At 38.5% G+C, this 23,355-nt stretch overlaps 1 protein-coding gene across 1 annotated transcript; it reads right to left on the reverse strand.

Moving 5' to 3' along the window:
- Positions 1 to 680: 680 nt before the first annotated feature.
- LOC136841907 (vitellogenin-like) lies at positions 681 to 22,758 on the reverse strand. The gene is given in 17 exon segments (XM_067109328.1): positions 681 to 2,294; positions 2,417 to 2,688; positions 4,118 to 4,460; positions 4,867 to 5,394; positions 5,519 to 6,196; positions 6,369 to 6,741; positions 6,943 to 7,547; positions 7,910 to 8,073; positions 8,251 to 8,496; positions 8,609 to 9,901; positions 9,904 to 10,329; positions 10,446 to 10,593; positions 10,714 to 11,385; positions 11,387 to 11,806; positions 13,423 to 13,613; positions 17,831 to 18,073; positions 22,683 to 22,758. Coding segments are annotated over 17 exon segments (7,680 nt in total). The 3' UTR covers positions 681 to 1,292.
- Positions 22,759 to 23,355: the final 597 nt, after the last annotated feature.

Below are 23,355 nucleotides of genomic sequence, written 5' to 3' on the forward strand. Positions count from 1 at the left end.
TCTACCGACACACCCAACGAGGAACTATTTAATTGAAGAGGACCTTAGATTCAAGATGGAGAGGAGTGTGTGAAAATATGGCTGTACATGTAATCAAGGCCACAAACTTAAAAAGGAGTGAGAAAAGATAAGGGAAACATATAGAAGAGAATATGGGGTAGGGTTAAAGACACAAGGGTAGCAGGAGTAAGTGATGAGTTTGTACCAGTTACCAGGAAGTGTTTGTAGGAGATTCGAGAGAGGAAATAAAACAGTAGGTGGTGGGACAGAACACGACAGAATTCTGTATAGAATTTGGGCCTAAGGCCAAGCGCTGGGACCTATGAGGTGTAACAGGAGGAAAGCCTCGCAGTTGCACTACAAAACAATTGTTAGGAGAGGGTGGATAGCAAGACAGAAGAAAGAGAATATGAACGGAGGTACAGTAAAAGGAATGAAAGGAGTTGCAGCTAGGGGCTGGAGGGGCGCTGCAAAGAACCTAAAGTAATGCCTACAGTGCGCTGCATGAGGTGCACTGACGGCACTACCCTCCTACGGGGGCTGGGGGTGGAAAAACCAAAATGTTAAAGAATGAAGAAAGATGAAGTGTTTGTGCCTGCAATCCCTTTCAGGATAAAAAGAAGTCTAGCTGTTTGCTAACTTTTAAACTTTTATTACACAGTCTAAAAACTTGTGACAGAACAGAGCGCTGACCATAGCTAAACCTGACGAAAATCTTGCTTTATTGAATAAGTCCTGAGATACTTTATATTAGTTTCTTGCTAGACGGGCATAATATGCAGTAGGTATTTGCATTCAAGTAATTATTGATCATCTGACTCGCACACGCAAGTATATATAAATGTATCCATCCATCCATAGACACACACACACACATATACAGTATATATCACCATACACGTTTTTCCTCTTTAGAGGGGTGGACCTAGCAAATACATCATATGTGTATACTTTGTGTGTGTGTGTATATATATATGTATATATATACATATATATACATAGATGGATAGATGTGTAAATACAGTGTATATAGGACATCCAGCTAAGTGAATCATCGCAATAGCACCTTCTTCTGGTTTGGATGCTACTGGTCATACGACCATATTACAAACGCCCTGTTGTAATATGGCTGAGCACAAAACTGAATTTTTAAGAAGCCACAAGGAAATCATAGCCACAATTCGAGGTTATGTCATTTATGGAAGAATTTCGAAAAATCTCTTTAATAAACTGAGGCATCCGGTCGTCATCCTGCAAAAGGGCTTCATTTCCTTTCGATGATTTTACTGGGGTCAAATGGATGGAAACACGTGGGTGACGTCTTTGCTGGCACACATGGCTTGGTAAGCCATCTGCGCGTCAGAAGGTTTCGCTGTAGCATAACAGATCTTTATGAACGGATCTGGGTTGATGATAGCACAGCACTTGTTGCGTACGCTCAGGGCAACGTGGCACTGGAAGTATTTCAATTCCAGAACTCCTGCGGGCTTTACTGGTGAAATGCTTGGAGTTGGACAGTGCTGGTCTTCTTGCCAAGATCTCACTAGCTCTTGGAGGTTTGGGGCTAGGGAACCACTGGACATCAGCCAGTCATTGGCTACTTCTCCATCATAGGAGCCGAGTAATCCAGCTGTTTCTCCAAAGGCCCAGCCGGAGACGATGACAGAAACAATGTTGTGCTTGGTGTAAATCTCCAAAGTCATGGAGGGTACCGAAACAGTCATCCTCCCACTCACTTTTGAAACGTTGATTCCAGATCGCGTTACTGTAGCTCCAGTCATTTCATGACCGTTGATGGACACGTGATGATTTGGTGTGATAATGACAACAGCTTCCGATGTCTTTAGAGTCAGCTGCTGTTGTGCTCCAGGATGTGGATGTTCCATGAAAAGAGAATTAGACTTGAAAGCAAGGAGGAGGACTTTGCAGGGCGATGGGGGTGCCCTCAGAACTGCTCCATCGAAGGTCAGGAGCTCTTTCCCCACAACTATAAGAGCTGTGCGGTTGTATGGAGGAAGCAGATTACTAATTTTTCTTGGGAAGAATTCGTGGGTGTTCCAGATAAGATATTTCAAAGGGTTAGGGTCAAATGAATAGAAGAGCCAAGCTATGTCGCTAAGCAGTGTTCTGGGTTGTGGCAGCGCATACTGCAGAGCTTGGGTTAGAGAAGTGATAGGTCTCTTAGTTGGTACAGATATCGTTAAGTGATGCTCATCATATTGTACAGACACCCGTAGCAAATACTGCAAGACTTGAGTGATGAATTTGTTCATCTGGAGACCTAGTATGCGGTTCTGCGGGAAAAGGTAACAGGTCATTTGTGACACCGGATTAATAAATTTTCTCTATTATACACCAAAAAAACATGTCGACATCTTTGCAACGACCATATTGATACAAATTCTAGAATACTTACATAATTCCTAAAGAACCAGTTTATTTCTCTCTGCAGAGCTGGGGAATGGCTGATGGCATCTCTGACGTCATCAGTGTCTTCTTCCAACTTGCTGATGATCTTGGCTACCATTTCTTTCAAGCTCTCCACTTCCTCTGGATAATTGTGGATCAATTCGTCTATAAGTTCTCGAAGTTTGCGAATCTCAGGAATATCTTGAACGAAGTCGATGATCCACTGAACAATTTTCGGAGTCTGGCCCTCCTCGAACATCTCAAGGATCTTTACAAAAACTGTGAGAAATAATATGCGTCATGATTAATGGGCAAATAGTTTTTGGAGAAAGTAGCTGAATGATAACAATCAATTCTTTAAGGCTGTTTTCGATTGTAAAATTTCATTAAAATATCCTTTGTGTACATTTGAGAAAAACTTAAAAAATAATAGTCCCTATAGGATTTTGCAGTCTGCATCTGAAGATTAGTGGGGATACCAAAACCATCTGCATTCAGAAGTAACCAAAATCTCTACTAATGCAAGATGGCCAAAGCCTTTCATCAAGATACATCAGCAACATCATTTGGGCATTATTCTTAGTTTTCCCGTTCACTTTGTAGCACTTACTTGATTCAAACTCAACTAATTCTTAAAACTCCTACAAGATTGTTACAGAAATCGACACCTGGAGGAAAAAGGAGCCCTCGGCAGATCTATTGCTAAGAATCTTCTGAACCTCAGTATTTTCATACTTGGTCATACTAATCATTCAACTACTCATAAGCTAAGCCACTTATTCGACATGTCCTTAGTTCAGAGTGCAAAGTCCACTATCAGTTCATCAAACTGCTTACAGTTAAGTTACTACTCTTATAGCTGAAAAGTTACAGATAAGCTCCTACTCTTATAACTGATGGTGGAAAAGTTACAGATAAATTGCTACTCCTATAACTGATGGTGGAAAAGTTACAGATAAGTTACTACTCTTATAACTGATGGGGAAAAAGTTACAGATAAGTTACTACTCTTATAACTGATGGTGGAAAAGTTACAGATAAGTTGCTACTCTTATAACTGATGGTGGAAAAGTTACAGATAAGTTGCTACTCTTATAACTGATGGTGGAAAAGTTACAGATAAGTTGCTACTCTTATAACTGATGGTGGAAAAGTTACAGATAAGTTGCTACTCTTGTAACTGATGGTGGAAAAATTACAGATAATTGCTACTCTTATAACTGATGGTGGAAAAGTGACAGATAAGTTGCTACTCTTATGACTGATGGTGGAAAAGTTACAGATAAGTTGCTACTCTTATGAATGATGGTGAAAAAGTTCCAGATAAGTTGCTACCCTTATAACTGATGGTGGAAAAGTTCCAGATAAGTTGCTACTCTTATGACTGATGGTGGAAAAGTTCCAGATAAGTTGCTACTCTTATGACTGATGGTGGAAAAGTGACAGATAAGTTGCTACTCTTATGACTGATGGTGGAAAAGTTACAGATAAGTTACTACTCTTATAACTGATGGTGGAAAAGTCAAGATGGTAAAACACGTGACAATAATCTGCCACAAAATGCTGAAAATCTGGCTTCAGTTCCCTTTGTCTACTACCCTATATGCATCATGAGTCAACACTGATTTTTATGGAGACCCAACTCATTCAAACTGCAGCAGTCCAGAATCAACCTTTACTCAGATAGGAATTCTGCCATGCACCTTACCTTTGATCAAAGAATCAAATAAGCCCTGAAAGTCCTCCTGGAATGCTTCATCTATCCTGTCACGGACTGCGCATAAGTCCCTTTCCACTTGCAGTAAGAGAGACCACGCACTTTCAAAGTAAGGCTTCAGGTAGATCAAGAGAGGGTTTTCTCTGACGTCATGACTCACATCCTCGCCAATTTCCTTTAGTTCGTTTCGTAATTTTTCAAGAAGATCAGGCAATTCCGAAGGAGGAAAGTGGAAGGGCAGTAGATGAGCATGCCTCCTCAGTTTCTCTGTTATTTTTGACGTTACAGAGGTGATGGATGAAGAAATCCTCTTCCACTCCTCGTGAGCCCAATTCTAGAAGGAAGAGGGTGAAGGCAGAATTAACATGGAGTTAGGAAATATAAGACTACATTCAAATTTGATCCTATCATCAGTGAGTCTATTGAGTCAATTCCAGAGAGCTCAGGGAACACTCTTCCTTTTCATACAAGATGCTCCTGTTCCCCAGCAATGTCTTAGTTACTAACAGCATTTTCGTCTTAATAAGATTTGATATGACTGTTTACTGATATGCAGAAACTACTTTACAATAATTATCACGACATTTTAAGAATGCGACATGGCAAAACAAATTCTTCGAAATTATAAGAGCATCGTTAAGTGTCTAAAGAAAAATGGGTAAAAGTAAATTGATGAACATAAATTCTTAACTGTGATCCTAGTGATTAATTCTTAAGTGAAGTCTAGTTTGGAAACATACCTTAGCCCAGGAGAGCTTATCAGAGTCCTTAGCAAGGTCTATGTTTATCAGAGTATCTGATACAAGATCAGCTTTAGCCATGATGATGGGAACGGTTTGTAAGGTGTCTTTATCATCTACCAAAAAGCTAATTTCAGCAGTACTGGGGTCAAGATATCCTAGTCTAATCTTCAGCACATCCAGTTTCCTAAGCTTGTTTACAGAAATTTCAAGAAAAGCTGGATTGCAAAGTCTGGATGTTATTTCATAATAATCTGGTTGCAAAATGTGGGCAATAGCATGAAGACCAAATCCATAGCAATAGGGCCCTTCTTCGTGAGTTAATGAACCTGAAAACTCAAATGGTGGCTGATGCTCCAGTTCAGCAGAGAGCCCAAGTGCAGCTCTCCCATCCTGGCTACGATCTAATCTTCCAGCAACAATGAGTGAAGAAGGTATAGAAAGGGACTCGGAACCCTGAATACTGAAGCTGAAGATATGTTGCGTGTAAGCTGCAGTTGCCGTTATGTATGGTTCTGTCTTGAGTGCCTGAAATGTATTTGGACCTAATTAAGTAAAAGATAATTTTCTTTGGAAAACTGTTACTTTCTTTCTTCGTCAGATTACAACTCAACAACTCTATGAACAGGAAATATTCTCATGGTAAACTTACTGGTACTGTTAAAGTAGTCTCCATCCAGAATGAGTCAGGTGTTACAGCATGGCATGATAGTATCCCAGTTATCTTATCCTCTTCATTTTGGAAGATATCAATATCTATTGTACCCTTTATTCCATGGGATTCTCTTCTGGACTGCAGAGAAACTTTCAAGTCTCTCTTCAGACTAGGGTGCCTAATACGTGCATGGACTCCAGTGATCTCACCAAGTGGCATTTCTCCATCTCTGCTGATTGATGCAGCAATTTCATATTTGGATTCGCTTCTCTCTTTGTTTGGATAAAATCTCAATGAATAGTCAGCTGGGGAATACTCTACTTCACCCTCTACAGTACGGGATGGGAATTTGAAGATCACTGAATGCTTTTGTGGAGATTGTCTGCTGTAGTGAAATCTATACGCCTGTGGCAAAGGTGAAGAAGTATAAAGTGTTTCTAGTCTGGGACTGGCTAACCTATGGATCGTTTCCAGTAACATAAGAGCAGCAGTCATATCGAGATGCACAATAACCCTCTCGATTCCTCTGTGAAGTTTCAGTGCAACTTCATAGTCAAGAATATTGAGAGGAGCATCTGAGTGTGCAACAAGGTAAGTTTTGTAGTTGCCCTGTTTGTTATCTAGTTTCAGCTCAACATCCAGTGGTGCAAGAAGGGATGGCGATGACAACTTCGCCTAGGAAAGAAAAGCAAGAAATGCTTGAGTTTACTGCCAATGGTAATATCCATATCAGATAAATAGTGACATTTTACTCCTTTACGGTGGAAAAGCTACACAGAAAAAGGAATTTATTATCCAGTAAAGACATGAACAACTTTGAAGAAATGAAGTGAAATTTCATAGTTACCTGAATGAAAAATAATCTCTCAGAGGCAGTGTTACTATACACTGTTTTCATGTCCAGTGTAGTCACTTGATTGGTCGGAGACTCATACCTTGACTGCGAGACAACCATGAATCCTGCCTGCGAATGATATCTTTGCCATTCCAGTTTCTCACTGAACTGGTAATGGTGATTGTTGAAGTCTTTATATGTTACTTGTCCATGGAGCTCTGTAGACAGTTCCCTTCTCTGAACAGCAACATTCATGTCAAATGTAAGGGTTTCTCCAGTGGGCATAGTGATTTGGCATCTTGCATCTCGTTTCCATGGACTTTGATTGAAGCCTGATGCTTCTAAAAGTAGCCTATAGTTCTTGCTTTTGTAAATTACATTCCCGCTGCAAAAAGAATGAGCAAAGAATATTCTAATCAGTTTTTCTTAACACAATGATTCAATACCATAAACAATGGCTTAATGCACATTTAAAAGGTTTATGATACAATTGCAAAAGAAAAGGTACTACTTCCGTGGCAACTATATTTTTGCTCAGTAACAGATTACATTATGAAGTATGACAGACTGTAACTTGAGTACATACCTGAGACCAAAGTGGTCGGTATCTGCAAGATTCTGAGTAACTCTTAGATTTGCTGTTAACTTCTTGGATGGATCTCGATCTGCGTCCCATGCAACATCTGTCCTTATTTCCCTAGTCTCAAGATTCACATCAGCCAAGGCCTTTATCCTTCTTGACGGTGAAATTTTCGGGAACATCAATGTATTCATGTTTACATGAAGAGCAGTTTTCTTTATTATAACTCCCACTTCACAGTTTGCAAGCAGAGGGACTCTCACATCCATTCTGATAGTCCAGCGCTGACTTCTGTCAACCTGAATGGCCCAGTCATAGGAAAAGAGAACATCTTCTTGGTACTTTGTCATCACTTTCAGGACATTCTTCTTGCTAGACAACTCGAGACTTGAAGACACAGTGAGCGGGCTGCTGGCTAAAGGGGTGATTCTTAAATCAGCTTCAAATTTTGAAGAAGAGTGCACAGAGAATACCATTGTAACAGGGCCTGTAATGTGCAGAATTGTTTGTCGGCCATGGACGAAGGCAACTTCTAGCATATATTTGTCATCTTCTTGTTTCACAAATTTGCTTTCCATTTTTATCACCGTCATGTACTCTGGAATATCAACCTACAAAAAACCCAAGTCTGAGATGACAACAACCTGATACTAAATCAGAATGAAATGCAATTTTTACTCAAAAAAATAGTCCCAGAACACTAAGTAAATGGCGAGTGACTAAGTAAATAGAGGAACGAAAATGTGCTTCACTGAAAGACAAGCAAGTTAAGATGACAATAAATAACCAAAATATTTGACACCAGAACTTATATCCAAGAAAATGTCTGGTGCCGTTACAAATATAGTATATTCATATAGCCTTATCATCTTTTACTAGAGATTTTTTGTAATACAGAATTGAACCAAAATTCTTTGTCCATATTGTTTTAGTTTAAGACAAGATTCCACAAGTAAGACTAAACAATACTTACTAATAATTTTGCACTTGACATTTCGGGTCCTTTCAAATGCATGATATCAATATCAACAATCTTCAAGTTGTCCATCTTTCGCACTATCAAAAGCGTAACACCCTTCTTCAAACTCCTCCATGCTACGTTTAGAGCTAGTTTATAAGAGGCATCTTTAATCCACCCTGAAAATGTCAAAACTCAGAAATTATTTCATGCAGAATCACAGGTTTGACTGAGATGAGAAAGAGGTTCAACAACCGTCTACTACCAAACACAATTTACTTTTTAAGACAAAAATGTTCAACATGTTGGAATATTATGTAGCAAAGCAGTCATGAACCAGGGGACTAAGTTTTTACCTTCAGCTGAAGTTTTGGTCTCCACTTCTCTTCCTTCGCTATGGATGATCTCATGTTTTGCACTGACACCAACCAGTTCCATTTGCTTTTGTGATAGCTTCACTAGAGATGCATATCTAGAATCACTCTCTCTCTGGACTGAGGCTAAAAATGTTGTACTTCCTATTGTGCATTTCATGTCTAATTTTCGAAGCCTTTCAAGCACCAAGACTCTTGATTCTCTGTTGTATTTCAAATCTACACCAGCTTTGAATAAAGAAATATGAATATCCTTAGAGTACAAGTTAGTGCTAGTAATATCTTATCAAAATATGCAGACTTTCATTTACTGACTGTACGCAGTGCCATAGCGACTTACCTTCGACATTTAGAAGCATAAAACGTCTGAGAAAACCCAAGGTATGAGCACTGAAATCAAGCTTTGTTTGTTCGCCATTGCTTGTTTCTCTGTATGTGGCTTTCATTATCAATTCACCTGGAGAAAGTATGAAAACATTGGTGGCGAACACCCTCATCATAATCTCTTTTTCCAATGAATTCCAGTGTGTACTAAGTTCCACCATAAAGCCTCCAAATGTCTGTATTCCATTTGAATTCCACTTCCCTAACACTTCCAAAGCTCTGTACTGATCCTGCTGCATCAAATGAACCCAGATATGACCATGGGCACTGGGAGATTCTACAGATGCAGAAACACGAACACTCTCTGGAGTTCTCTCGTACATGATAGTACTTAAAAGTTTTCGAGGATTTGGTGAACCAGGGGCTTCAGCTTCAACTTTGACTAGTTTGGTTCCTCCGTCATGATGGACAGATGTCTTCAATGAGAACTCTCTCAAAGAAAAATTTCTCTTTCCAAACAGTTTGAACACTGACGGTCCTCCAAGTGGTAAGCCTGTGCTTCGGAAAACGTTGGGGACATCAAAGTCATAACATAGCCGCAGCCCAATTATTGGCTCCATATCAACAATGCAAGAGCTCTTTTTAATCCTAACATCCCTCACTGACGGAGGAACGATTTTAGATTCTCCATGTCCAGCCATTACTTTCATGAGGTACATTTCACTCTTGATGTTAAGTATTTTCATCGGCCCTTGAAGGATAAAGTTCAACTGCAGCTCACTTCTATCCTTAACTTTAATTCTGACAAAAAAGCCAGTGTCACTTGATATCAAGTTCTCCATCTTAAGCCCATTTCTGATAAGATGTGAATCAAAACCGACAAAGCCATTAACCTGCATTGAAAAACTTGGAAGGACTTGCAATATGGTTGCCTTGTTTAAACTATTGTAGCCGACTTCACTGTCTATCTTAAATCCAAGGACAGCGGTTCCTTCAAGTTCTAGTTTGAGTGGGATTCCCTGGATAGAGGCTAGACTATACTGAAATTTCATCTGTGCTGCTCTGGCAGTATTGAGGTTTATTTCTGAAAGCTGATCAAGAGACTCAGTAAAGTAGTTTATAAATGATTCAAAGAGATGTTTCATGTCCGTGCCTTCTAAGTCGCCGGCCCAAGACCCGTAGAGCATTTCCTGTCCATCAAATCGTACGTAGGCATCAGCCTTTTGTCTGCCTCCTTTTTCTTTTTTATAAATCTTTTTGAGGAAATCAGAGACAGACGAAATATCGATGGATCTCTTTCCTTTGCTACTAAATTTCCTCAAAATAGTCCAACTGATTTTTTGAACAAATTAATAAAGCCGTATAATTTATTTTATAGAAGTTTTTGGAAGTAGCCATTCGGTCCTAACAGTTGCTCAATGACAGGTTCTAACCCTTCAAGTCTAGCTCCAAATTCTCCCATGTTGACGGGAATGCTACCTAATGTTGTGGTAAGGTTCATATTTATCGATCGTGGTAAGTAAGATCCTGGTGTAAAAATGACATCTGATTCGTACCCAGCTCCAAGTCCAAGTGGTTGACTGTGGTAGGACATGTGATAATTTCTGGAATATTTCCTAAAATCAGCTGTGAAGTTGACTGGCAAAATAAAATCACTGAGAAGGTATCGCAGCCTTTCCTTATAGGGATCTGAGGACTCTTGAAGATTGAGAAGATGGCTGAGTATAAAACTTCGAACTGGAAATCAAGAAGATGAAAAATCAATATAAAATAAAAAGTGTGCAAGATTTGTTTTTCGAGAATTATAAGAAATGTCATCCTAACAAAAAGTTTCAGATTCGAGTGAGTCTAACCTTGCGTATTTTCCTCCTGGGCAATCTTTGAAATGGTTTCCTTCAGGTCTTCTCTTTCAGCACACCGGAGAGCAGCAAGATAGGATGCAATGCGAACTTCTGTGTCTGTGGCTTGATCAGTTGTAATGGTAAGTAAATGCTGAGTTACCTGTTGAAAAGCAGTAATATTATCTCAAGGAACTGACATGCTTCTCGCAAAAAAATCTTCTTAATTGCCAATTTGGGATGTACACACTAGTATCAAAGTGGGCTCACCTATTTAGCGTACCTGTCTTTGACACTTAGCATTCCTGAAGGAATGAGCAGCTGCTACGCGAATATTATTTTGCGCTCCATCATTCCTTATGCACTCAATGACTGACATGGCAGCCTCTGGGGTCATGACTCCCATATTACCAAGGGCCTTCAAGGCAGCAAGAGCCATTTGATCTGATTCTTCATCTCCAGATGCTACACAGTACTGCTGGACTTGGGCCGCAACAGTTTCAGAAATTTGTCTTACAGAAGTCTCTTCCTCGCAGTGAGTATTATGTTTGCAATATGAGTACACCATAGACGCAGCAGCTAGCTTTTCAAGACCAAGAGTCTTTGGGGCCTCAAAAAGGGGCTTTAAAGCTTCTATTGTCTGGATATCAGGCCTTGGGGTCAAGTGAAGGGCTACTGTGTAAAGGGCTGCCCGTCCTCCAGCTGCTCTCCCATTAACTAACTCTTTTACTATAATACCAACAGCACTTGGTTCATGAACAAATGCTATAGCATCTAAAAATAGAGACTCAAGTCTCTGATAATTGGAGCAGATTTCACCGCCGGTGATCTTTCTTAAAGTTGCTTTGATAGAGTTTCCAGGGATACGCCGTAAAATGTGCAGCACCTTGGCCATTAAGACTGCCGAATCTTCCTCAATATTCGTCCTCGTCTTCTCTTGGGCTTCTTTCAATTTCTTCGTCTAATTTGAGCGCCAGCAAATGCAGCATCAGGAGGGTATAATCAAGCAACAGGCTTTTCTTGACCATTGGGCCATTGAAATGCAGCACGGTTTCTGGGGCCACAGGAATCTGGGATTTGTACCGAAGTCTAGAATTTTGGTGAGCCTCAATGTACTTGTAAGCACCAAAAGAGGGCCGGATGATATTCATATCCTCGCACACTATTTCTCTGAAGACTCCATTGATTAGTTCTTGTGTGCAGACTGATTTTGATTCTCTTAATGGGACAGGGAGCTTCAGCCATGGGGAAGCCGTCTCGAAGGGTGTTGGGTACCGGTGCTTGCAGCGATGATGGCTCTTCTCTTTCCTTATTGTTATGGCATTTTCAACCTTCTGCACTTCGTACTTCGTTGGGCATTTGCCAACAACGTCTTCCTGAGGGTAAAAAATAAAATAATATCAGGACAGTATGCCTGGGAAAGAATTTTGTATTCTAAAACTGGGCAATTTTTTAAATATCTATGTCCTTTTATGTTGCTAAGGGCAGGAACACGTTTGTTATACCAATGGTTGACCGATTAGCAGAGTCAAGCAACCTTGGATCTAGTCAGTAGCAAGATGAGCCATACAAGAGGGGCACTGACACCTCTAGACTATTCATGGGGTTGGCCGTGAGTTTAGCTACCTAATCCCACGAACAATGGCTAAAACCCGGAAGGGTAACACTGTCTGTTACCTGACGAGGGTCATGTTGTCTGTGAGATACATGAATACAGCTACAACCTGGTTATTCGGAACGCAATATTCATGTGGTATCCTTTTTCATTGCAAGGAAGGCATCCTTCCTACCAACTCGCAACGCTTGGAGATTTCAGTAGGATTCAGAACATAGCCGAATGATCCAAACTGGCGAAATCTGCCTGTTCATTTATCTGAAATTCCTGTTATCATGAAAACTAAAAATGCAAAAGATTAGAAATTGCAACCGTGCAACTTTCTCATGATCTTTTCCGATATGAAATGAGTGTTCAACCAAATCTCGTTACTGAGTGATTGGCTGGTTTAGAACATGCTGAAGTTGCAAAAACACGGGTAATTTATGAATAAATAAAGAAATATAAATGTAAAAATATTTCTCATTCCATTTCCATTGTGGACTATATCGACAATTTACCAGCCAAAATGATTTCACTCATGCAACACACAAATGTAAATAACATTTTTATCAAAGGACTAATTTTTATCATATTAATAGCAAACCACAACGGATTAATATCCATACAGACACAAATACTGAAAACGAGAATATGGGAGAAAAGAGAAAAGTGTAAGATTACTCACATGACAACATAAAGTTGAAACCAATAATGCTAAAACACTCACATTGCAAACTAAAATCCAGCTACTAACACCATAAATCGTTGGGTCTGGTCAGCACTTGGATGGGTGACTACCATTAACTGCCAGGCAGTAACACGTTCAATACACCGCTGGTCACTTGGTTAATAAAACTAATTAGCAATGGGTCTGGTCATTATCTGGGTGGATTACCACGACACCTTGATCATCTCCGAGGGCCTGGAATGCAATCCCACCCCAGAAAAAGGAAACAACGAGAAGCTGGCTTAAGAACTTGAATGGAATATATAGAATTTTGGCCTAAGGCTAAGCGCTGGGTCCCATGAGGTCATTCGGCGCTGAAAGGGAAACTGACAATAGAAAGGTTTTAAAGGTATAACTGGAAGAAAGCCTCGCAGTTGCACTAGGAAACAATTGTCAGGAAAGTGGAAAGTGAGACAGAAGAAAGAGAATATGAACGGAGGTACAGTAAAGAGAATGAAAGGGGTTGCAGCTAGGCGCCGAAGGGACCCTGCAAAGAACTTTAAATAATGCCTACAGTGCACCGCATGAGGTGCACTGACGGCACTACCCCCTACGGGGTTAAGAACTTGAGAGCGTGGTACAAGTTGCAGCGTGTCCCAGTGACGCTTGAGAAGAAAAGAGACAGTAGAGCGAGTGAGCACTCTGAGAACTTCGACTCATACTCTTACCTCGATGAATTCCAGGCCAGAGCTAACGGCTGACCTCGTGGGGAGCGAAACCTGGAAGATGGAAGCCACCCCCTTCTTCCAGTTGATGGACCAGGCCTCGTCGTCCGGGTGCGTGCACACGTGGCGCACGTGGGCATCAGTCACTGCCATCATCATCGGGTACCTCTCGAGGTTCTTGGCGTCAGGTGCGTCTGAGGGGAAGACACTGCAATTGGAATATGAAATTGAGGCCAAAAGCCAAGCACTGGGACCTGTGAGGTCATTCAGCGCTGAAGGGGAAACTGAGAGTAAAGAAGGTTTGAAAGGTGTAACAGGAGGAAAACCTCACAGTTGCACTGTGAAACAATTGTTATTAGAGGGTGGAAAATGGGCTGGAAGAAAGACGATATAAACGGAGGTACAGTAAAAGCAATGGAAGGGGTTGCAGCTAGGGGCCGAAAGGACGATGAAAGAACCTTAAGTAATGCCTACAGTACACCTCGCTAACCCCACGGGGGTTGTTTCTTTAGGGAATCTTCAGTGAGGGCTTGGCTCACTCGACCTCCTCTCCCCCTGCAGGAAGGTCTTAATGGAGGATTAAATCGGGAAGTCCAGGACCTTGAACATTATGTCTCCATAGGATCCTGTTAGCCATTCATGCAGACTTAGGCAATCTGTCAGTTCTAGACTGCAGCAGAAAAGGCTTGGGATCTAAAATCAGTCTTGGCATTTTGTTACAGCAATGGGAAATATTACGACGAAAAATCATATGAATCTGACAATTACCATTCATCTGAATTTACATTTTGTGACTTATATACAAGCAAGTAGATAATTAAGAATACATACAGTATTATCATTATTTCACTATACTTAACCTTCATGAAACAGGCAATGAACTAAATTAAAATTGAAGCCTGATAGGAAGATTCTCAGTTTTATGGCACGGTACTGTTCTACCGCTTCACAAATTATGACAGGTTTGTTATTACAGAGAGCGATACTGAATCAATAGCTCGTATTCGGGTTATAAAACCATGGGACTAATAGAAGGAAGGGTCCAAAGCTACGCCACACAAATTCATAATCTACAATAGCAAGCACCTCAATATTTAATCTGCATATTTTTCAATTCCGGCACAATAATCAGTCACGAAGGAAGGTGTAATCTGCGTTATTTTTTCCAATGAAACAATAAGGGGATGATTAAAGTCTATACATTCTTCTAAATTCAAATAAAAAAAAACGCGCACCTTCTCGGCCAGGGCTGTGGCCAGCTCACGAATAGCGTCTTCGAGCTTCAGTGATCTCATAACTTTACTTGAACACCAAACAAAGATAAGGCATTCAAAGATGTTAGTTCATAGTTGACAGCCCAACTATAGTAGTAATATACAACCAGTTACAAGGTGCTAAAGATTGATAGTTTAAGGCGATATATTCATAGGCCTGATAATTCATTTATTCTGTGAGGGAAACTAGCTATAACGTCGCAATATCCAAATTGTTTGCTGGTGTTAGCTTAATGGTGAATGCATCCGTTTGGCCACTTATATATCAAGATTCAAAGGCTTCATCCTCTCTCTGTCATCAAACAATATCCTTTCATCAACAAACGCCACAACTTTCCAAGACATCCAAATGCAGGGTAGATTACACACACATTACACACCAATATATAAATATATATATATATATATATATATATATATATATATATATATATATATATATATATATATATATGATATATATATATATATTCATTAAGCATATGTGTCGCAATAATTATTCACGCTACTTCGAGAATATCGATGAAATTGTCACCGAAGAATTTTTAAAGTGGTAAATGGATCGGAACTTTAAAAATTCCTCGGTGATAATTCTCCATCGGGGATATTCCTGAGGCAGCATGAATTGGATATTGCCATTACTTGTAGTTTCATGAATGTATATAAACTACGAGTGATAAAATTTCATATATATATATATATATATATATATATATATATATATATACATATATATATATATAAATATATATATATATATATATATATATATTATATATATATATATATATATATATATATATATATATATATATATATATATATATATACACTTTTCTTTTTAGATATTCACATATCAATGGGGTTGGGAAGTGGATGACAGATGGCCTAATGATATCGTACTTAATCTGAACTTTCACGCGTGGATGAAAGCGAAACTATTCTCGTTTTTAGAGAACACCAAAAGCAACGAGCACAACCTCGTGACGTTTTCTTCATTAGTGAATTTCAAATAGCCAAAGCCCGAAAAGTACACAAATATGTTAAACAGCGGAAGGAGAAACAAGCTATAGTCTTGCTTTGGGAATGACACATTTAAGATAAACAGATAAAAACTTATCTCTCCTTCTGCTGTTTAACATATTTAGTGTGCTTTAGTTTGTTCTTGAAATTTGAGGAATGAAGAAACTGCGGAGCTTGTCTGGCACGTTGCGTTGGTGTTCGATAAATATTTTCGTGATTTCTGTTCTCTAAAAACGAGAATAATTTTGCCTTAATCCACGCGTGAGAGCTCAGATTAAGTATGGTATCATTAGGCCATCTGTCACTTACTTCCTAAATTTCCATTGATATTAACGAGGAATAATCGTCAGGTAAAACCTCTCTTTAAGCTTTCATCTCTCTCTCTCTCTCTCTCTCTCTCTCTGTTAACGTTATGTTATGAAGGCGCAAACTATAAAGAATTATCAGCCTTTTTCTTCGGTCAACAAGTCGGTGTTCTGTTGGGGAAGGCTGAGGTCTGTTTTCTATAACTAGGGAAGGTCAGGTCCCGTATCCTTCATTTGGAGGGAACTGCGGCCCTCATTCGACACTTCACCCAGTGACTTATTATAAATCTGCCGGCTATTTCTAGGACAAAAAATAAAATTAAAAATCCGACCAAAGAGTTCGATATGCCTCGCTCTCCACTGGCTTTAATCTACTTGCCCAAATAGTATAATCCAGCTATCTCTCTCTCTCCCCACACACACACTTATATATATATATATATATATATATATATATATATATATATATATATATATATACTATATATATATATATATATATATATATTCATCTAGAGTTTTCTGGGCAGCACCAGGTTGTTGTTAGTATATATATATATACATATAAATATATGTATATATATATATATATATATATATATATATATATATATATATATATATATATATATATATATATATATATATACTAGCTAACTACCAACCCGGTACTACCAGGGAAAACTCTGAAATGACAAACCCATAAACTCTCTCTCTCTCCCTCCTCTTTCCCCTTTCTCTTCCTAACACCCCTCTAACTCCTCACTTCCTCTCTTCCTTTCCCCTCTCTCTCTCTCTCTCCCTTGTCAAGATAGTTGCTTCAATTACATTGCCCAGCATTCTTGACATTTTATATTCCACCCTTCTCACCTCCCCCACTTCCTATCGGGGCTGAACTTGGACCGAAAGGGCACCGGGAGTGTCACTATTCATCTCAGCGACCTTTAAAACTATGGATCAGACACTAATATCAGTTGTGTTTGGTTATTTTTACATGTCACCCCCTTCCCACCCCAACCCCCTTTGGTGCTAGTGGTGTCTTACCCCCACAGTATCTTACCAGGTAGTAAGTCATATGTACCAAGTTTGTTGAAATTACTCAATGCATTTCAGAGTTATGATGGAACATACACACATATACACACATACATACGTACATAGACACATACATCCATTTATATATATATATATATATATATATATATATATATATATGTATATATATATATATATATATATATATATATATAATAATGAGAGAGAACAGAAGACTGTGAGGAGGAAAGAAAACGATACCGTTGAATCAATTTGTATAATGATGAGAGCACCCATTTAACGTAATGTTAATTCCGGTGATTCATAAATGGTCAAGCTCCTAAAAATATTCCTCCCTTTTCAAGGGGAATTTTATATTAGTGTTCATTATAACTTTCAACGAATCTGAAGAATGTATAAATTAAAGGGCTCAGTATTCGTAAAAGTTGAATGGGTATGTGTGCATTCATGAAATGTAAATTACATGGTTCAAACAATTTGCACAAATTATATTTTTTAGATTCCTCTCGATAGTGTTTATGGAGTATCTAACGGAAACGCCAGTTCATTTTTACATCAAACTCGAACCGCGTAAATTTCCTCCATTTTAACCAATGGGATAATCCCCTTGCTTAACCTCCCAGAAGAAATCATACCACTTCATTTTCCAAACCTTTCAGTCACTTAGTCCTTCGAAAAGCCTATCAAAAATTAACGAAGCAGATAAGAATTCAGGGGCTATAGACTACAAAGCGTCACAGTTTCATTCCTTACCATTTCGACCATCCACAGTGACGTTTCGGAAGGTGATGGCGACGTCACAAGGGCTCAGCCACGTGAAACCCACTTCAGCTTCCCAGGAAGCAGGAGAGGTGCCCTCCGGGACATCGCTCAGGGAGATACGAGAACTGCCAGTGTACCTGTAGTAGTAGGTCATTCCTACCATGTAACGGAGCAGGGTATACTGCGTCATAGAGCATTCCGTCGAACACCGAGGGACCATTTCCAGTCCAGTATCTGTGGAAATGAAAATTTAAAGAAACAACCCAATAAATAAATAAGATCTTTAAACATGCTATTATTAAAATGCACTAAAAAATAAAAAAAATAATTTTGTTGAGACACACCAGTATTTTCTTACAATTACTCATGTCTACAAAGATAAAGCATGGGCCTCAAACAGGGAAGGAAATGCTACAAGAAATAAATAAATCTATTTCTTTTCTTATTTTTGTAGACTTGATTAATTGTAAGAAAATCCTGGTGTGTCTCCAAAAAATATTTTTAACTTTTTAGTGCATTTTAATAAAAGCGTGTTTAAAAGAATTTTATTTTTCATCTTATACTTTTTAACTTTGACAGAAATTGTAACCGATTATGATTGTAGTTAACGAAACTGATATCCCCGTTTACAGGAGGGGTGAGAAAGGAGGAAGGGAGGGGGAAGGAAGGAAGAGGGAAGGGGTGGGGAGTAGGTTGGAAGGGAAGGAGGGGAGGAGGAGGGAAAGGAGAGGGGAAGGGGGAAGGGAAGAGGGAAGATGGAAGGTTAGGGGAGGGTGGGGGAGGAAGGAGAGGGGGAAGAGGAGGGAGGTAGGGAGAGTGGGGGAAAAATGGGAAGGGGATGGAGGGGTGAGGAGGATGGGGTAGGGGAGGGAAAGGGGAGGGAGGGGAGAGAGGTGGATGGGGAGGAGGGGAAGTGGAGGGAAGAGGAGGTGGATGGGAGGATGGGAAGTGGGAGGGGTGGGGAAAGGGGAGGAGAGGTGGGAAGGGAAGTGTAGGAGATGAAAGAGGAGGGGAGGGAGGAGGTAAGGGAGGGGGAGGACAGCTAAATCCAACTTGATCACGTGCTCCCGGAAGGGGAGGGAAAGGGGAAGATAGGGGGCGATGGAGAAGAGGAACGGGGGGGAGTGAGAAGGGAAGGGGGATAGGAAGAAGGAAGGGAGAGGGGATGGATGAGGGAAGGGGATGGGGAGGACACAGCCAAATTAACATTTGATTGCAGGCCCGGAAGGGGGAGGGGATGGAAGAGGGGTAAAAGGAGGATGGAAGAGGGAAAAGGAGGGGAGGAAGGGAGTGAGAGGACACAGTTAAATTAACACTTGATCTTGTCAAGGAGAGGGGAGAAGTGGAAGAGGGGAAGGTGATGGGGAGGACACAGCTAAATTAACACTTGATCGTGTGCTCGGAAGGGGGGAGGGGAGGAGGGGAGGATGGAAGAGGGAAGGGAGGGAGGACAGCTAAATTAACACTTTGATCATTGTGCTTTGGAAGGGGAGGGGAGAGGGATGGATTTAGAGGGAAGGGATGGAAGAGGGAAGGGAGGGGATAGAAGGTGAGGAGAGGACACAGCTAAATTAACATGATCTTGTGCTGGGTAGGGGAAGGGGAGGGGGATGGAAAAGGGACGTGAGAAGGGGATGGAAGAGGGAAGGGGAGGGGTTATATTATACAGTAGAAGATAGATTCTACCGAGTCAAAGAAGTTGTGAAAAATCCAGAGAGTTTCATACAAATCCTGAGATACTGGGAGAGGTCACTAGAGGTCACTGCTGGCCTAATGATCATGTAAGGTCGTATTGTCACTAGGACTGAGTTACAAGATTTGAGGACAGACAGACAGATGCTGAAGTCAAGTTAAATAAAAGCATGTAAAAACAAGATTGGTCACTGAAGCTTAGTGTGGTTTGTGACGTGATTTGCATTAGAAAAATATGGTAAACAAAAATTTTGCTGATTTTAAATCTCAAAGTGATCAACAACCTCACTATCTTTATTTTTACAAGTTTCGAACTTACTATATATATATATATATATATATATATATTTACTGTATGTATATATATATATATATATATATATATATATATATATATATATATACATATACAATGTATGTATGTATAACTGAATCACGAAAATATGGAACCTGATGAGTATATAAATAAAGATAAAATCCACGAAGGTAGGGAAACACTGGAGTGCTATGAGGCCTTTCGACTGTCTGTCGTCCTTTACTTAACGGACTGAAGAAATATAAAAGTAAGTTTACAAGGGACGCTCATATTAATGACATGGGGATTACAAAGGAAAAAAATATGTATCTGGAATTGGAGTCCAACACAATTGAGGAATTAGTAGAACTTCCAAAACAGAATTGAATATTTAAGAGGTTTTACAAAGGATTAGGATCAACAGTTCAGAAGCAGGGACAGGACAATTAAAAGATTATACAAGGGGGTGAATGACCACCAAAAAATATTAGTACAACAAAATAAATCTCTTTTTTCTGTAAACAATAACAATTTTTGCAAGATGAACATTTTTACAAATAAAAAAATTATATTATACATACGAATACATAGAAAATATATATAAGGTAACTAATTTGTAATTAAGTCACTGATTTTATCTTTAAGGTCATTCTTGAAAATTTTTCTAATACAGGTGTCCAAATAATACATGCCAGGGCTAAGGTTAAAATTACAGCTGGAAGTAAGTTGTACAATAGTGGACTCCAAAAGATTTCTTGAATAGAAATTTTTCGATCTGGCAATCACTGAACTTTCAGTCCAATTTATCCTGCGCTTCACTTAAATGAATGAATATAGCACTGGATGTTCATCCAGTTTTGACTGAATACTTATGTTGCTTAATACGTACATCTAAATCTTTGCTGGATTGGCCAATATAAAAAGAGGGGCAGTCTAAACATGGAATTTTATATATTACATTGTTGTATTAGAAAAATGTTCAAGAATGACCTAAAGATAAAATCACTGACTTAATTACAAATTGAATTACCTTATATATATTTTTCTATGTATTTGTATGTAATATAATTTTTTATTTGTAAAATGTTCATCTTGCAAAAAACTGTTGTATTTACAAATTAAAAGATTTATTTTGTTGTATTAATAATTTTTGGTGGTCAGTCACCCCTGTATAATCTTTTAGTTGTCCTGTCCTAAGCTACAGACTGTTGATCCTAATCCTTTGTAAAACCTCTTAAATATTTAACCATGTTTTGGGGTTCTTAATTCCTCAATTGGTTGGATTCCAGATTACATATTTTTTCCTTTGTAATCCCCATCTATTTATGAGTTTTCTTTGTAGGCGCTTACTTTCTGTTCTTCAGTCTCTAAGCAAGGATGACAAACAGCCAGGCCCTCATAACACTCAGTGTTTCCTTATAAATAATTTATCTTTATAATAATATATAATATTACTATACATATATATATATATATATATATATAAATTATATATATATATATATATATATATATATATATATATCATCACGAAAGATCAAATGCTATTCTTCTTCCAAGATGATGTCCTTTATATAAATATACATATATAAATATATATATATATATATATATATATATATATATATATATATATATATATATATATATATATATATATATCACTTGAAAGATCAAATGCTATTCATCCAAGACGATGTCCTTTATATATATATATATATATATATATATATATATATATATATATATATATATATATATATATATATATGATTATAATCACTTTGTACGTGATTCATTTATCACACATTACCTGGGTAAAATAGAGACTAGAGATTGTAAGACCTGCACCCCGTCTCTTATTTCACCTGTGTAATGTAAATATATATATATATATATATATATATATATATATATATATATATGTATATGTATATGTATATATATATATAAATATATATATATATATATATATATATATATATATATATATATATATATATATATATATATATATATATATATATATATATATATATATATATATATATATATATAAAGGATATAGTCTTGGATGAATAGCATTTTACCTTCCGGTGTAGCAACAGTCTTCTGACCTAGGCTAAACCAAATAAAACATACGCAGTACTGTACATAACAAGTAACATAAATACAGAAGGGAAGACTGATAAAAAATGTATATGACAAATGATCTCGCAAAATATGGTTGATTTTTCAAAAGGTGTCAAAGGAAACATCAACAGTTATATTTTAAAGGAAAGCTCTGTTCATTCAAATCGGAAATGTCATCCCTGAATGAAGGCTCATGCAAGTGACAATGCAAAAAGAACTGACGCAGACACATAAGCTCCAGTAACTATTAACTGATACTTACGGTTACTTAAACTAACGGTGTGACCATCAGTGGGTCACAAGAAGGCCTGAAAGCCAAAAGAATAAGTGGAAACTAATCTCAGAATGTCAAATTTGTCTACCTAGTCTTTACAATCGTCTAGTGTAGTTGGTTAATTGTGAGCTTGATGTCTTCTCTTTCAACTGAGCCTTTGGTTCCACAATATACTGTACTATTTAGACTCAGGTAAATAAACGACTCAGACCGACGAAAGACGCTGCTTGGAAGCTGGAGATTGGACAAGCATGCTATCTGCTCCTATACCGCTATACCCTTGTAGGTTCGTAAAGTAGTTTGTAGAGAACGCCGGCATTGGTCACAGATACTGTGACAGTCAGGAGGAAGAGGAGTGTCGACGCAGGAGGTCTTGTTTACATTTCGATGTTTAATCATTATTAAAGAAAGAAAGTGGATTGGAAAAAAATACCCTTCTGCTTTCATACCTGGTTCTCTGATGCTGCCTGCACTGACCACGGCTACAGCGCTCACGAGCAGGAAAAAGAGGGACCACGTAGCCATCTTGGCAGCTCCCTGAACCAGCGTCCTCAGCCAAGTGAAACCAGATCCTCTGACAGGTCTCTTAAGTAGGACTGGTTATCAGATGTTTTAATAAGGACGGTCGTTTCTTCTTCCTGCTGAGTATATAAGGTTGAAGGTTAGTCATGACCGATCACAAGGTATTTGACCCTAGAAGAGGGTTATCAACAGCAACAATGTCTCGACTGCTTGGAGACTCTTTATCTGCTAACAGTTGTCTGCTACGTGCATGATCTGGGGACTTTGACTGTCTGGACTTGAAAAAACTAACAGTACAGCATTTTTTGAGTATTGGACGTGGCTACATCGTAGCCATTTAAAGGAAAAACCTATTGGAAGATGATTATATATGCTATAATGTGCACAGTCATGGAATTGAAAGTTCTATGGCCGATAAAGACTTTATCGTAGAAGAGATAACGAAGTTACTTGCTTTGCAAGAAACAAGACAAAATTCAGTCTTCTTCTTCTTCTTCTCATTATTATTATTATTATTATTATTATTATTATTATTATTATTATTATTATTATTATTATTATTTCCACCGTTACAGAGTATACTAGGGATTTTTCACTGAC

Source organism: Macrobrachium rosenbergii, chromosome 9 (genome assembly GCF_040412425.1).
Source record: "Macrobrachium rosenbergii isolate ZJJX-2024 chromosome 9, ASM4041242v1, whole genome shotgun sequence".
Classification (NCBI taxonomy): domain Eukaryota; kingdom Metazoa; phylum Arthropoda; class Malacostraca; order Decapoda; family Palaemonidae; genus Macrobrachium; species Macrobrachium rosenbergii.